This window comes from Chrysochloris asiatica, unplaced genomic scaffold, assembly GCF_000296735.1.
Source record: "Chrysochloris asiatica unplaced genomic scaffold, ChrAsi1.0 scaffold00073, whole genome shotgun sequence".
In the NCBI taxonomy this organism is placed as follows: domain Eukaryota; kingdom Metazoa; phylum Chordata; class Mammalia; order Afrosoricida; family Chrysochloridae; genus Chrysochloris; species Chrysochloris asiatica.
In genome coordinates, this window is record NW_006408591.1 from 1,322,662 (window position 1) to 1,339,181 (window position 16,520).

General features: G+C 40.5%; 1 protein-coding gene across 2 annotated transcripts in view; it reads right to left on the reverse strand.

Annotated features, from left to right (window-relative positions):
- Positions 1-16,520, reverse strand: part of EBF1 (early B-cell factor 1) — a 538,394-nt gene that overhangs the window by 197,917 nt on the left and 323,957 nt on the right. For both annotated transcript variants that reach the window (XM_006864917.1, XM_006864916.1), the window contains one exon: positions 10,518-10,599. In XM_006864917.1, coding sequence (XP_006864979.1) covers positions 10,518-10,599 — 82 coding nt within the window. The remainder of the gene's footprint in view (positions 1-10,517; positions 10,600-16,520) is intronic.

Consider the following 16,520-nt stretch of genomic DNA (forward strand, 5'->3'; position numbering starts at 1 on the left):
AAAACTTGTCTGATTGTTAGTTCGTATCTGGTTGAAAGATCCACATAACTTATCAAAAATTATGCAGGATGTATAAACCTACAGGATGTAATACACTAGAACTTGCTAGGCAAAAGAGTGATCAACTGAATTCTATCTGTGCTTTAAGGCTGAAGGCAAAATTAACTTACTATCTTTTGTCTTCACAGTAAGACAAAAGCAGATACTCCTAAGTCCTCAAATATTTGTGATAAAGTTTGTTGTTGTTGTTGTTAATTCTGACGAGTAAACTAGTAAGACCACTGGGAACTAGACTCAATTTCCATCTCTGGAATTGTGGCTTCTGTTGTTGTTAAGTGCCACTGAGTCAATTCCAACTCAAGGTGACCCTGTAATAGCATTCCTAAGGCTGTAAGTCTTTGTGGGAGCAGAAAACCTCAGCTTTCTTCTGCAGAGCTTATAGTTCACAGCCCAGTGCTTATCCTACAGAGCCACTATGCTCTCACTAGATGAGACATACAAAACTCATTAGTAATCTAAACCTGCTTCCTTCCTCAGTGAACAGAGATACTTTTGATAACTCTTGATGATGATCTTGGTGTTCAGCTGGTGCTTTCTGTTGAAGTGTTCTTGTGGCCACATTAGGTAGGACTGGAGTCCTGGTGTGGCACTGCAGGTTAATGTGGTGGACTGCAAGGTCGGTTTGAACCGCAAAGTCCATGGTTCAAGCTCACCAGATGCTCCCTGGAAACCCTTTACAGGATTGCTATGGGTCGGAATTAACTCAAAGGCACTAACACAACAAATAAGCCGGTGAGACTATTTTAAGACTACTATGTGCTAGACATTATCCTTTGCACCAAGGAAACAGCAATGAACAAGATACATAAAATATTTGTCCTCAAAGGGCTTCACTCTTATTGGGGGGAAGAGGGGAGTCAAGCATCAAATAAGTAAGCAGTAAAATATCTTTTTAGATTGCATTAAGTTAAAAGAAGAAAATGAAGTAGAGGGGTGGGATGTCTATTTTTAATTGAGTGGTTAAGGAAGACCTCTCTAAAGAGGTAATACTGTAGCTGCAATCTGAGTAACAAATATCCAGTCATGCAATGATTTGAGAGAAGAGTTTCCCAGGCAGAGAATCGCAAAAATCCCGAGGCAGGAATGAGCTTGATGTAATAAGAAAGAGAAATATGAGAGGTTGTTTCAAAATGTTTGTGAAAAAAAAAAATGGAATGAAAAGATCAAGGATTTTTTTCCATATACTTTTTTAAAGAAAAGAAGAAAACCCAGTGAGTTTGGTTAGAGTAAAGTAAAGGAGGGAAAGTAGTGGAAAAATAAATAAGATCTTAACACACGCAAAGTGCTTAGTACAATGTCAGACATGTCACAGAGAGGTTTATAAGTTACAGCTTAAAAGGCAGAAGAATGCAAGAGTAGCTTTTATTGGGAAATGCCAATAACTGCAAACATCCTCAGGACCAATATCCACAGGCAATCACTAACCTCACCAGATAGCTTTACGCTATCCTTTAAGGTATTTTACATTTTCTTCAATGACAACCATGCTTAGACAGAAATTGACTTGCTCTAAGTGCATGCACAACCTTTACTCATCAAATTCCATTCATAAGGATTCCTTCTCTGTGATATATACTTTCTTCCAAGGCTCAGCACAAGGCTCTTGCCAAGATACATATTTGCCCAATAAGCCGTAATGGTTTAATATATCAGGCTGAAAATCTACCATTTGTATTTACCATGTTATATGAATTAATCCTGTATTCTGAAACTATCATTAGAGCTGCTTTCAGTATAATTAATCAGCATGGCGCATCTTGAAATTATTCTGTATGAAGAGAGTGATCGCAGCCTGGGCCCCCAGCATTCTGTTGGTAAAGAATTTAATTGCAAGATGCACTGTTTGTCAAAACAACATAAGTACATCCAAGACAGGGGGAGGGGGATGGTAAGAGAGAACTGAAAAGGATGAGAATATTGCCTTCTTTATTTAAGTGCTTTCAAAGCAGATTGGAAGTACTGAGATTGGGCACATATTTTAAGAATCTTCTAATCACATTCTTTTGCCTATTGATTGAGAGTCATTGCAGAATTTTTAGTAAATAACATGGAATCTCCAAATTTTACAGAATTCACAAAAAAAGGACATCCTCTCCTATGTCATCATTAATTTATAATTTTTTTTTTCTTTTGTGGGCAGTTGGGATATGTGACTGTTGTGGTGCTTTAGGATCAGCAGTGGACTGTGAGCTACAAGGTCAGCAGTTCAAAACCAACAACTGCTCCTTGAAAATCCTACAGAGGGTCATTATGAGTTGAAACTGACTTGACACCATTTAAAAACAACAACGAACTGGTGGTTAAAGAGCCTTGGTGGTATTGTTGGCTAAGTGCCAGGCAGCCAACTGCAAGGTCAGTGGTTTAAACCCACCAGCTACTCAGAGGGGAAAAGATGAGAGTGTCTGTTACTATAAAGATTTAGTCTCAGTTATCCTATACAGGGTCACTATGGGTTGGAATCAACTCGATGGCACTTAACAACAACAACATCCTATAGAGCAATTCTACTCTGTCCTATAGGGTTGCTATGAGCCAGAATTGACCCAATAACAGTGGAGTGGGAACCTGGGGTTTATCTCAAAGCTCCTCTCTCTCCCACTCCTGATCAGTAGGAAGTAAAGAAGACTGGTTATCTCTTCAGATAAGCATGAGCTAAAAATGAGTTTTGTTCTTTCTCTTTCCTCTACTTGGAACCCTCTTCCAGCTCTTCTCAAAATGACTTGTTTGTTTAGCTCTGAGATGAAATTTCACCTGCTGTGGGTTAATGCACCACACTGCAAAGCTGTTTGAATTGCAAGGTCAGCAGTTCAAGCTCACCAGCTGACCCTCGGAAACCCTATAGAGGGTCACTATGGGTCAGAGCCAACTCGACGGCACTTAACAACAACAACAAGTCCTCTCCTTGGAGTCCTGGTGTAGGGCTGTGGGTTAATGTATTAGACTGCAAAGTCAGTTTGAACCACAAGGTCGGCGGTTCAAACTCATCAGATGCTCCTCGGAAACCCTATACAGGATTGCTATGGGTTGGAATCGACTCGGCGGCACTTAACAACAAGTCCTCTCCTTTAAAGCAGGTTCCCATTCCCTACCCCAAACTTATTCTCAATCATAGTATCCTGTTTGAGTTTCCTTTAGCAATAACTGCAATTTTAATAGCTGATGTTCATTAATTTTGGCACTTCTTCACTGTGGTGCAAATTGTTTGCACTCATCTACTAGCCAAAATACTGGTGGTTTGAATCCACCCAGTGGCTTTGCAGCAGAAAGGTTTGGTTAGCTGCTTCCATAAAGATGACAGTCAATAAAATCCCAGAGAGCAGTTCTTTCTACTCTGTACAGCCTGAGGTCACCAAGAGTCAGAACTGACTTGACAGCAATGGATTTCCATTGTGGTGGGTAATGGTAACTGTTGACCATACATACATACATACATACACACACACACACACACATACATACAAGGATCTGTGGTAGCATAGTGGTTATGAATCAGGCTGCTAATGTCAAGGTCAGCAGTTTGAAACTACCAGCTGTTCCGTGGGAGAAAGAATGAGGCTTTCTCTTCCCGTAAAGATTTGCAGCCTCAGAAATCCTGTGCAAGGTCACTATGAGTTGAAACGGACTCCACAGTACTTAACAACAACAACATACATATACACACAGGTAGAAATCTCATATAGAAGAACAGATCTGTAGCTTGCAGAAACCCTTTGTTGAAGAGATACAGCAAATTTGGAAATTTATACTTAACTTCACAGTTTCCAGGTATTATGGTGTCTACTTCAGTGACAACTTCACCCAATTCTTTTCCTTTCCTCACCACACTCATTCTGGCAGTCTCAACAAGAAAAGCAATTGATAAGGATTTAAATCTTAACCTTGAATTGTCTGGGTCCTGTCAGTTAAAAACCATACCCATGACACGGTTTTAACACAGTCCTTTGCCATTAGCATCTTTTTAGTGTCAAGATGAAGAAACAGACTCATTTTAGTCACAGTACATTTTTCCCTGTGTCATGAGCTGTTCCTATCCTCAGCTTATCCCCACCTCTTCTCTTCCTCCCCCTTCCCCACACTCACCAGGACTGAATGAAGCCTGTATCCACTGTTGTATTTAACCAAGTTTGTTACTCTAACCACAGCCTAGGGATTTCAAAAGAAAACATCCATTGTAAATTAAAAAAAAAAAAAAAAAAAGTCCAAACGGCAGATTTTCTACAAGGTTTATTCCACTCTGCCTGAGAGTATGAACACAGCCGAGCTCTGCGGAAAGTGATTAATTTCTTAAAAACGCTAAGGTCACACTAATTGACATGACCTGTGTAATTAAGCAGTCTCTGTTTACACACCAGAAGCTCAGCCGCTGTGAGGCTGAGTTTGCTTGACAGAATGTCTTTACATGTCAAGAGATCAACAACCTTTCTTATGTCCTCCCTGGTCACCTACACAGGCCCCTGATTGCTGTTCAGAGGAGACATACTCTGGCATTGCTGTGTGAAGATTGGACTGGCCTGGCAAGCATACGAAATAGGATGAGAGTACAGCAGCATCAATGTCAGTGGCAGAGAGCCCACTTAATAGGCAAGAGAGAGAGTTTTTAATTAGATGTCTCCAGGACTCAGGTTTTCAATGGAATTGGTAAAAAGCCACATTGATATGTAAAGAATAGCATTTTCCCAGGCCAAGAAGACACTGTCTCACTTCCCCACGGAAGCAATTGGAACATAAAAATATTTGAAACCAGCTACCATGTTCAGTGCTCTCAGAGAAAATGGTTAGCCTTGTTCACAGGAATCCTTCAACCAATATCTCTATGACACACCCCTCAGGATAGCTGCAGGGAAGACTAATCTCCTTATCGGTTCAGTCCTAAAATTTGGGATTTCTTAGCAGTGGATTCTGAGATGCCTGGAGGTTGCTTGCTTGCTTCCTGCTCCATCTAGATAAACCAACAAGGCTATCATGGGTCTTTCTAGCCCTAGAGAACTGACTGAAAACTCCACTGTTGTTATGTGCCACTAAGTTGACTCCAACTCATAGTAACCCTCTAGGATTTCTGAGAAGTACAATTAGAATGCTCCTTAAAAGCCAAGACAGGCAGACTTCATCTCTCATACTTATCAGGAGGGACCAGTCCCTGGAGAAGGACATCATGGTTGGTAAAGTGAAGGGTCAGTGAAAAAGACAGAGACCTCCAATGAGATGGACTGGCACAGTGGCAGCAGCAATGGGCTCCAGCGTAACAACAATAATGAGAACGGCAGGAGTGGGTGGTGTTTCATTCTGTTGTATGTACACAGGGTCGCTATGGGTCATAACCAACCCAACAGTAACTAACAACAACAACAACAACAAACTGGTGGATTTGAACCGCTGACCTGGTTATCGCCTAGTTCTTATCCTACAACAATAGAAAAAACTCCAGAGGTGAAGGGAAGACTGGGCAGTCTGATGAAATAATAGTTTCTTTTTCTAAAGTCTGTGCAAGTAAAAATTTACCAATGTAATAGATCTGTTTTGGAGTCCTGGTGTAGTGCTATGGTATAATGCACTGGACCTCAAGGTCAGCTTGAACTGCAAGGTCAGTGGTTCAAATTCACCAGCCACTCCTTAGAAATCCTATACAGGGTGGCTATGAGTTGGAACTGACTCGACAGCACTTAACAACAACAACAGCTCTTTTGGGGAATAATAGTCAAGTTCTTTCCCTCCAACTCAATTTCCCCTTCTGCATGATGATATTCCTGTTGTTGCGATTACCATCAAGTTGAACTGTGCTGCACAGGATTCTCAAGACTGTGAGCTTTTTTGAAGCAGAACATCAGGCCTTACTCCGAGGTACCTTTGAGTGGATTTGAACAGCCAGTCTTTCAGTCAGCAGTTGAACACTTAACTATTTGTGCCACCCAGGGACTCTTGGGAGTTTTCTGATGCCCTTTAGGTTCTGTTCTGGATTGAATTTTCCCCCATAAATATGTGTTGGAATTCTAATCCTTCTACATGTGGATGTAATCTTTAGTATGTTAATGAGTCCATAACAGTGTAGGACATGTCTCTTGAGACAAAAATAGCAGGCTAGAAATGCAGAGAAGTACGTACAAATGAGGGAAAGACAATGAATGACAAAGAACTGAGAAACCCAGGAATACAGAAGATGAGACAACGATTTTCCCCCAGAGGTAACCTAGAGACAGCCTTTCTCTAGAGCTGGTACCCTGAGTTTGGATTTCTCCCCTAAATTGTAAGGTTGGTGGTTCAAATTCACTCATAGCTCTTCGCAATCCCTATACAGGGTCACTAAGAGTCAGAACCGACTCGACAGCATTTAACAACAACAAATCGTGAGGAGTCCTGGTGTGGGGTTATAAGATAAGCAATGGACAGCAAGGTTGGTTTGAACTGCAAGGTTTGCATTTCAAACCCACCAGTCACTCCTCAGAAACCCTTCAAAAGGTCACTAAGAGTAGGAACTGACCTGATATTACTAACTTAAAATTGTGAGAAAATAAATTTGTGTTCTTTAAAATCACCCACTTGAGGTATTTCCATTACAACCATACTAGATAGCTAAGACAAGTTTTATTAGGGAAAACAAGACTCTATTTGAGCAAACACAGCTTTTGAAAACTCATCTCAGATTTTCCTGGGATCCCAACACATATTCATGAGCAGTCACTGTGTCTCTGAGATGTTGAGACCTCCTTACTGCCTAAAGTATCTGATTATCTGCCAGGGACTTTGCACAAGTTTCTTATTGTTCCAAAACATTAGATGCCACCTGAGTCAGATTGCTTGGGTTGAATAACTGCCTCATGACTCAGTTAATGTGTGACCTTCAGCAAACTGCTTAACTTCTCTAAGCTTTGGTTTCTTATTTTGTAAAATGGGAATAACCCACATTTGCACATTCATAACAGTGCTATTGTAAGAAAAAATATAACTCATATGAAGTTCTTACTACAATGTTTTTCACAGGTTAAGTCCCCAATAAATGTCAACATTATCATCATCATCATTCCCAACATACATAAAGTTATATACATGGACACATATATTTACATACATGCATATGGAACACACTGAATGTATACATAAATATAAACAGTAATCTCTCCAGCACTGAACTCATCTAGGAAAGAATCAAGACAAAGAATGCAAAAGGATTAGTTTGAAATATAGGCCAAATAAATGAAGATGACTATGAGTTCAGTGTGAGGCATATTGACTTGACGTTCCTGGACATATTCAGCAGCCAGCTGGCTAGGTCTGCACCTAGGCATGAGTCTCAGAGACTCTGACTCAAATCTCCCCAGTCCATGAATCTTGGTTCAAATGCCTTGGAGCAGAAGAAGATAATCAGGAATGCCTACAAGACGAGACTAAATCTGGATCTCCGAGGGAAATCTGGGGATGTCAACATTTACAGACGGGCATAGAAAGAGCATCTCTTGGAAAGAACCAAGAATGAGTAAGGAAATCCAGATAATTTGCTGCCAAGGCATTCAAGTAAAGATGGATTCAAGAAGGATGGAATGATCTACACATCCATCTTTAGTTTTTCTCAAGAATATCCAATAAAGGCTTACATTTATTTATCTATCATTTAGAAATTACTCATGCATACACAATGTTGTTTTTACTTTGATATCTTGTGATGTAAGAGAGTCATCATTTTTACTCCAGTCTATAGTTGAGGAAAATGACCTGGATTATATGACTTACCAGAAATGTCTATTTGAAGAATAACCATTTGTCAGTACAAAGAAAACTTAGAAGGCAGTCTCAAAAATAATAATGAGTTTATTTTGCATAATTTATAAGAACTACATTCCCTATAACTTAAGGCTTTCAGACCATTTTGCTACCAGTTCCAACGAAAGAAAACAAAACCCAGAATTTTTACACTATTTTTTTTTTAATATCCCTAATACCACCAACTTTCTGCTCCTGTAAAGATTTACAGCCTTGGAAACCCTACACAGGGCTACTATGAGTCAGAACCCAGTCCATGGCACATTACCACCACCACCACCATGACAATGCCACCAAAGAGTCCTGGTGTGGCATTGTAGGATAAAGCACTGGACCCATAAGGTTGGTGGTTCAAACTCACCAGCCATTCCATGGAAACTCTATGCAAGGTTGCTTACAAATCAGAATGGACTGGATGTCACTTAACAATAACAAAAAACAATGCTACAAAGGACTCCTCGCATGGTGCTGTAGGATCAGCACAGGACTATAAGCCACAAGTTGACAGTTCAAACCTACCAACTGCTCCTAGGAATCTCTAATGAATTGGAACCAATTCAATGACACTTAACGGCAACAACAATGCCAACAATGTCCATCCCAAACTCTGGTGTCCTGAAAGGTACAGCAAAATCAATTCTGGAACTTATGATGCATTATTGTTGTTGTTAAGTGCCATCGAGTCGATTCTGACTCATATCAATTCTGTATAAGATTTCTGAGGAGCGGCTGGTGAATTTGAACCACTGAGCTTGCAGCTCAAACTGACCTTGCAATCCAGTGCACTATCCCGCAGCACGTTTTTAGGCATGTTTATTAGATATGTTGTTGCTGTTAGACGCCATCGGGTTGGTACCAACTCATAGCGACCCTATGCACAACAGAATGAAACACAACCTCACAATTGTTGCCACGCTTGAGTCCGTTATTAGACATTGATTATTCCAAATCCAGATATGCCTTGATCCTAACCCAAACTTGGTCAAAAGAAATGTATGGTCCAGTTCAAGGTGAAAGCAAGTTACAAAACAGTTTCTGTTCAAATCCAGCCTTGCATTTGAAGACACTTAGCAACACAAGTGTAGTAACATCACACATATTTCTGCAACTTAAGTGCAAAGCTGACTCAACACAAAAAAATTTCTGTGTGGGAATGAAAATGCCCAAGTTTACTAACTTGTGGGAATAAGTCAGTCAGAGGAAGCATTTCCCAGGAAACTAGAAACCTATGAATTTTTCCCATTCACCTCTTTTAGCACAAAAGGTAGAGAGATCAAATTTGTTTTAGAGAAATACCCTCAGAATCTCAGAAGAGGGGAATCTTCTTTCCAATGAACTTACTCTTAAGGATTTAGACCAAGGCATCTCACTTGCAAAAACTAAAATCCTGACACCTAAAACATCTTGTCATCCAACAAATTAATGCTCAGATTCATCTCTTCCCTTCTCTCACCAGAGAACATGCAGCTAAGGTGTCTCAATATTTCTCAGAAGTCTTCAGAGATCACGCACCTCACTCAAGCTGCATGTAAAGCTGACTACATATACTGAACAAAACAGTGCCATTTTCCCTGACAAAATGTACAGGCATACATACAGGGATTGTTACTCCCATTATTCTGTTAGGAAAAGTAATATTGATCCACACATGAGTTTAGTCATAAAATTAGATAGAGAAGATTGCAAGAGTCTAGAACCTTGCTACTCAAAGTGTGGTTCTAGGACCCAGTAGCATCAATTTCACCTAGGAGCTTGTTAAAATGTAGAACTGCTGTCAACTCAATTCTAACTCATGCCGACCCCATACGTATCAAAGTAGAACTGTGCTCTATAGGATTTTCAATGACTGATTTGTTTTACATTTTTTTTTTTTAAGTAGCTCATGAAGCTTTTCTTCTGAGACACCTCTGAGTGGACTTGAACTTCCAACCTTTCAGTTAACAGCTAAGCACATTAACTGTTTGTACCACCCAGGGACTCCAGATCTCAATCAGCACCTGCAATTTAACAAAATTCCCAGGAGATTCTCCACACTTAAGTTCTCAAAGCACTCTCCATACAGCTCAGCAACCTTTTCTAAAACCCAAGTACCCTTTTGTGTCTTCCGAGTTAACAAAATGTTTTCTTATGTACACTCATGCTTTAAGTGAAGGCATATATGACTGATTCTGGAGACTATTTACATGAACATTCCTGAAACAGAATTGCATGTCACCCAGATCCTGGAGATGCTCTACTTCTTAAGGGATCTAGTTTTAATGGACAGTTATAGCTCATTTTCTCCAAGGTTAGACGAGAGCAGGGAAAGGAGAAAGAAAAAGGAGTCATGCTTCTAACACACACATCAAGCTTTTATCTACCAGCTTACTATTTGTATAGATTGTGGGGAAAGAATCTACCATTTTAGAGATCTCTGCGTATATCTCTGCAACTGTGGGGGTTTAGACACGTGAACACTTTTAGAAAGCCAAACTAGACTCCGAGGACATCACTGTCTCAACCAGTGGACGCAGGTGGTTCAGTCTCAACTCTCTTCTAATAAAAACAACTTCAAGAGTACAGATACTTAGGAGACCAAGAGTCTCACCTGCTCTTCACCTCTGGGGAAACAGCAATACTCAGTATTGTTTTCTGCCAAAGCTTTTCGGACTTTATCCTGATATTCACGTCATTGTTCAAAGTTAAGAAAGACAAGATAGACCTACCTGGAATCTCCGCATGTCACGGGGGTTTCCTGCATTCTTTAGGCAATTTTGGTTACATTTGAGAAAAAATTTCAAGAAGAACCTGTAAAGAAACAAATCATCAGGGTTAGCATTTCAACCTTGGCATAGGAGGGAAACAAGCAGTAAGACATGTCTAGATTGTGTATTTTCTTTTCTTTCTGCTTTTCAGAAATAATCACAATGGACTTTCTTTAAGAAGGAAATGCTCTCAGTACTGTGAGCAGATTTCAGTAAAGGGCTGCAATATTATGCCCCCAAGGAAGTCTTCACCATAATTTAAGGCAGGTTCCAATTGGATATAATTTGTCTGAGAATTACTCATGGTCCTGAACAACAACATGGAATTTAAGCCCTATAATTTACAGATGATGAGCCAACAAAACACATGTTGGATGAATATAAGGTTATGGTAAACACTTTTTATCTTAGTATCTTCAAATAAAATGTTCTAATAGGTAGTGGCTATAGGAAGTAGATAAGATTCGCATGCTGATTAAACTCAATTAACTTCTCAGATATTTCCCATATGCTTTTTTTAGACTGCTTGCTATACACACAACCATGTACAATTGAATAAGAAATGTAATGAAGTAATAATATTAATGTGAATTGTACCAGTGAAGGAGTCCTGGTGTGGCACTGCAGGATAAGCTCTTGACTGCTAGCCAAAAAGCTGGTGGTTCAAACCCCCCAGCCACTCCTCGGAAACCCTGTACTTACAGGCTCACTGAGTTGAAATCAACCAGATGGCAATGGGTTTGGTATTTTGGTTTTAAGTAATTCATATATGTGAAATCCTATATATTTGTCTTTCACTTAGCATAATATGGTTTCAAGATTCATTCAGATTGTAGAATAAATTAGCACTTAATTCATACTTATGGCTGAGTCATATTCCATTGTATGTGTAGGCCACATTTCGTTTATCCATTTTTCTGAAGATCAATTATTCTCATTAGGTACAGTATAATTGCTGTCACTGGTTATGTTGTTGTTAAGTGTCATCAAGTCCGTTCCAACTGATGTTGTTGTTGTTGCTGTGTGCCGTGGAGTCAGTTCCAACTCATAGCAACCCTGCACAGGGTTTCCGGGGCTGCAAATCTTTACAGGAGCAGAAAGCCTCATCTTTCTCCCACGGAACAGCTGGTAGTTTTGAACTGCCGACCTTGAGGCTAGCAGCCCAATTCGTAACCACTACGCTACCAGAGCTCCTTGTTCCAACTAATAGCAACCCTTATAGGGTTTCTGAGAGGCAGTTGGTGGGTTTGAACCATTGACCTTGTGGTTAACAGTCCAGTGCTTATCCTACAGTGATACACCATTGATCCTATGGTGGTAGTGCTTATATGCTGTGGAGTCAGTTCTGACTCATAGTGACTCTGTATAGTGTAGAAAGGCTGCAAATCTGTACGGGAATTTCTCAGAAAGCCATCTTTCTTCCAAGGAGCAGCTTGTAGACTTGAACTGCTGACTTGCAGTTAGCAGCACAACTTGCAACCCATTATCCTATCAGAGCTCCTTAGTGACCCTATAGGACAGCGTGTAACTGTCCAATAGTGTTTCCAAGGCTGTAATCCTTATAGAATCAGATAGTCACATCTTTTTCCTACAGAGCAGCTGGTGGGTTCAAACCACCAACTTTTCAGTTAGCAGATGAGCACTTAACCATTACATCAACAGGGCTTCTTACAAGAAAACATCTAGAAGAGATAAATTCATAGAGACAGAATGGAGATTTACTGGGTACCAGGGGCTGATGGTGAGGAGAATAGCGTTATTACTTGATGGATCCAGAGTTTCTGTTTGCATGGTGATGAAGATTTGGAAATAATTTGCTGTGAATGCTGTCCAACATGATAAAGGTAATTAATATCATAAATTGTACACTCAAAAATGGCTATAATGGCAAATTGTCTGTGATATATGTTTTACCACAATGAGCCACTACTCACAAAAAGACTAATGGTGTGAGAAAGAGTAGTTGTGACCATTATGATTGTTATTGTCACCGTAAGAGCAGTGTGAATATGAGCCAGGGGGAAGTCATGGACATTCTCCTTCCAATAGCCACCATCCCTGGGCCGGGGCCCCACGGCTGGTAATAGTTGCCGCCTCTGTGTGTTTAAGCCATTTGAGCTCAGCACCGACAGCCAGATTCAGGTTGTATTAGAGGGAGCTGTCAGCACACTCTCTGGCATCTTCAAATCAGACAACTGCTAGCCACCATGAGGGGGTCCATCTGGTGCCAAAATAGATTTTGAAAGGCAGGCAAACAGGGCTCTAACTCTGCCAGAGAGAAACAGAATCAAGGGAGTACGGGATCTTCTGCCTCAGGGGTGAGCAGGGTGAGGCGCCTGTCAGCAGCCCATCGTTAGCACAAAAGCTATGCCCGGCACACACCGGATTCCTGTTACCCTAAGCTGCCCTGTCACTTGGCATGCTGGCAGAATCCCCTGCCCACCCTCGCTCCACAGCGGATCACTTGCTGAAATTGAAGGCTTGACCATCTGTCGTGGGGAAGAGACGGGCCGTCAACTGGTGCCTGGGGCCTTACACAAGCCCTTATGTGGCAAAGATGCTTTGAAAGGGCTATTCTTTTGGGGAAAGCCAGCCCTACCCCAAGGGGAACCTCAGGAATTCTCTCAAAGTTTTCCCCCACATAGGAGCCAAGTGGCTGACCCTTTCGGATCTCACTTCCTTAAAGGAACAGAAAGGAGTTAGAAGCTGGAGTTAAAAATAACCCCCAAAGAGAGACATGGTTAGATGAGGCACAGAAATGTGGGGATGATTTGTCAGGCAAAGTTTATGAGGAATTTGTAAGCCCGGGGACATGTACATGTCTGCTGGCCTATTGAGAAGCTCTCAGATTTCGAGGGGGCTTTTAACAAAGCGGGGGTTATTGTAACTCAAACCTGCACTTCGCTCTGAGGAATGACCACATTTTGTGTGGCGGGTGTGTTTTATAAAGTGTTGTCAGGAGAAAGAGGGAGCTAGCTTTGCCCCAACTGTGGGAAACTGACCCGCCACAGGACAAAGCCCCTATTTACCCTCAGAGTTCCATAAACTCCAGGAAACAGCCCAACAGGGATCAAACTCCTTTTTAACTCAAGTCTTTTTTTTTTTTTTTTTTCTTTTTAGGGCGAGAAACCCAACACCTTTCCGTTAACTTTCAATACCAATAATATCATGTTGTGTTCATGCCATGTGTTATATTATTCTAAGCACTTATGTCCCCAGCATCTCACTGAATCCCCATGCAAGTCCTATATATCAGGCAAATCAAGAATTATCAGCCTATTTGAAAGGCAAGAAAATGAAAACCCAACAAAATTGAAGTATTTATCTACTGTCAAAAATGAAACTAATAACCTATGTTGGCTGAAATGATGGGTTTTCCATGAATTGTTGCTGTTCTTATTAAGTGCTGTCCAGTCAATTCAGATTCAAGGCAACCCTGTGTGGATTTCTAAGGAGCAGCTGGTCGGTTTGAACTGCTGATCTTTTGGTTCACAAAGTCCAGTGATGATCCTACAGTGCCACACCAGGAGGGTACTGTTGTTGTTGATAAGTGCTATCGAGTCACTTCTGATGCATAGCTACCCTGTATAGGGTTTCCAAGAAGCAGCTGGTTGGTTTGAACTGCTGACTTTGTGGTTCACAGTCTATGATCCTACAGTACCACACCAGGATTGTATTGTTATTGTTAAGTGCTGTCCAGTTGGTTCTGACTCATAGTGACCCTATATAGGGTTTCAAAGGAGCAACTGGTGAGTTTCAACTGCTGATATTGTATTTCAAATGAGCCTTGGGGTAGAGTGTTTATCCTACAGCACCACACTGGGACTCCATAGGACTTTGTAAATGACCTTCACCACCATTTAGTATAACCTTATCTTGTATATGTTAAATTTACAGATCAGAAAACTTGGCACTGCTCAGACAGTAATAAAAGCATGAGAACTAGAAGTATCTTCTGCACACTCTCACTTCAAGTAGGTTGAGTTTTCCAATATGTTATCCTTCTAAAAAGCAAACCCAACAAGAGATCACCACTTGAGCTACTGAAATTATTAGTCTACTAGCTCAATTAGGAAAGTGACAGTCATAAAACCCAAAGTGACATTCTATTAAAAGTCATGTTTGGGTTCATACTGAAAATTTTATCAGTCAAGCCAATAATGTGGATGTTAGTCTGTCATGAACACACATACATTTGTAGAACAAGATTCTTCATCCCATAATATGCTTGCATCACATTTCGTTAATCAATATATATATACACATACAGTATATTCATTAGTATCCATATGACTAGCACTGTACTGTAAATGAAAAGGTAACTCTAAATTCCTCCAAAAGGAAAATTAGTTAAATTAGCACACAGAACCTGTCCTATCTATAAGAAGATGTAAAATATGCACACACACAAGGGGGCTTCAGAAAGTTTGTAGACAAATGGAATTAAAAGATAATGACATTTTTCCAGGAACTTTTGGATATATATGTGACACAGGACTCAGAACCCAATGGGTTTTCATTAAGTATTTCATTAAGAATCCAAGGCCTCCAAAGGGCAGAAATGGGAACCCTGTGCAGGAAAACACCAGTAGAACACAAAAACATGGAATGGTGGTTAAAAAAAAAAAAGCTAGGGCCGCCAATTTGGACAGCTCCTTGAGCTTTAGTAGCCTCACCAGACTGTTGGGATTAATAGTACCTCTCTTTTCTCCTCCAGGACCACTGACTATACTGTTTTGCTGTTTTTTCTTAATCCTAGCTTTACTACTTAATCATGTGACATTAGACAAATTATCTAACCTCTCTGGGCTTTCATTTTCTCATCTGAAAATAGGGTGAAATAACAGATCCTACTTCAGAGTATTGTTGCTGTTGTTGTGAAGTGCCGTCGAGTCGGTTCCGACCCGTAGCGACCCTGTATAGGGTTTCCGAGGAGCAGCTGGTGAGCTTGAACTGCCAACCTTGCAGTTCAAATAGCTTTGCAGCTTGGCACATTAACCCACAGCGCCACACCAGGATGAATTAAATAAAATGACATCTGTATTTAAATTGTACCTGGCATAGATGAAATGATCATTACTTTCATCATCATTTATCCCTGGAAACTGTCCAATTCCAAGCACAAAAAGATGTTTAGCTACAAAAAAGTATTCCTGAAGTAAGGGAGTGGGGAAGTTATATGGGAACACTCTATACTTTGTACGTAATTTTTCTGTAGATCTAAACCTGCTCTTAAAATAAGAAAGAAAAAAAAAAGGCTATTACAAACAAAGTAGTCTTCACTTAGAATGTTATGCTTAAAAAAAGACGCAAGGATCTATGCAACTGATGGGAACTATAGGTTCCACTGAATGATTACGGGAAAAAAAGAAAAACAATCCTGAAGGAAAGACAACAATGGCTGCATCAGCTTTACCCACAGTTCAGAACACATAAAGCAAAGAGGCAGCCACTTAAATCACTGAGGACTCCAGCTAGTCAGAAATGAAGGACACACACAGTAAAACTGGTCATTAGGCAACAGCTTGCACATCATTAATTATTATGCAAAGCATTGTGATGGATCTGGGTGGAGCAGGTTGTGTTTTTACCTCCTCTTAACCACACTACCCCCCACCCCAATTCTCAAAAATCACATTTAGATGGTTTTCAGCTGTCTCATGTCTGGGATGCAATGGGAAAGCATGAAGGCATATCTACACCAAGACATAAAACCCCCATTCACAGTCTTAAGGCTCCCAAAAATTTCCTCTGACTTATGCCTGCAGATGGTTATGCGGTAGATAATTCTTCCAAAAGATATTCAGGACACGGAGACTCATCTAGGCTAATGCTGGAGACAGCTGTGTGAAAATAAGGGTGGGTGAAGTTCAAGATGCTCCCATGTACATTCATGGAAGGGTAAAGAGGGAAATGTCTCATAATTGAATGGGCCTGTTTTCATAGGTGTCCCTGAATGATGTA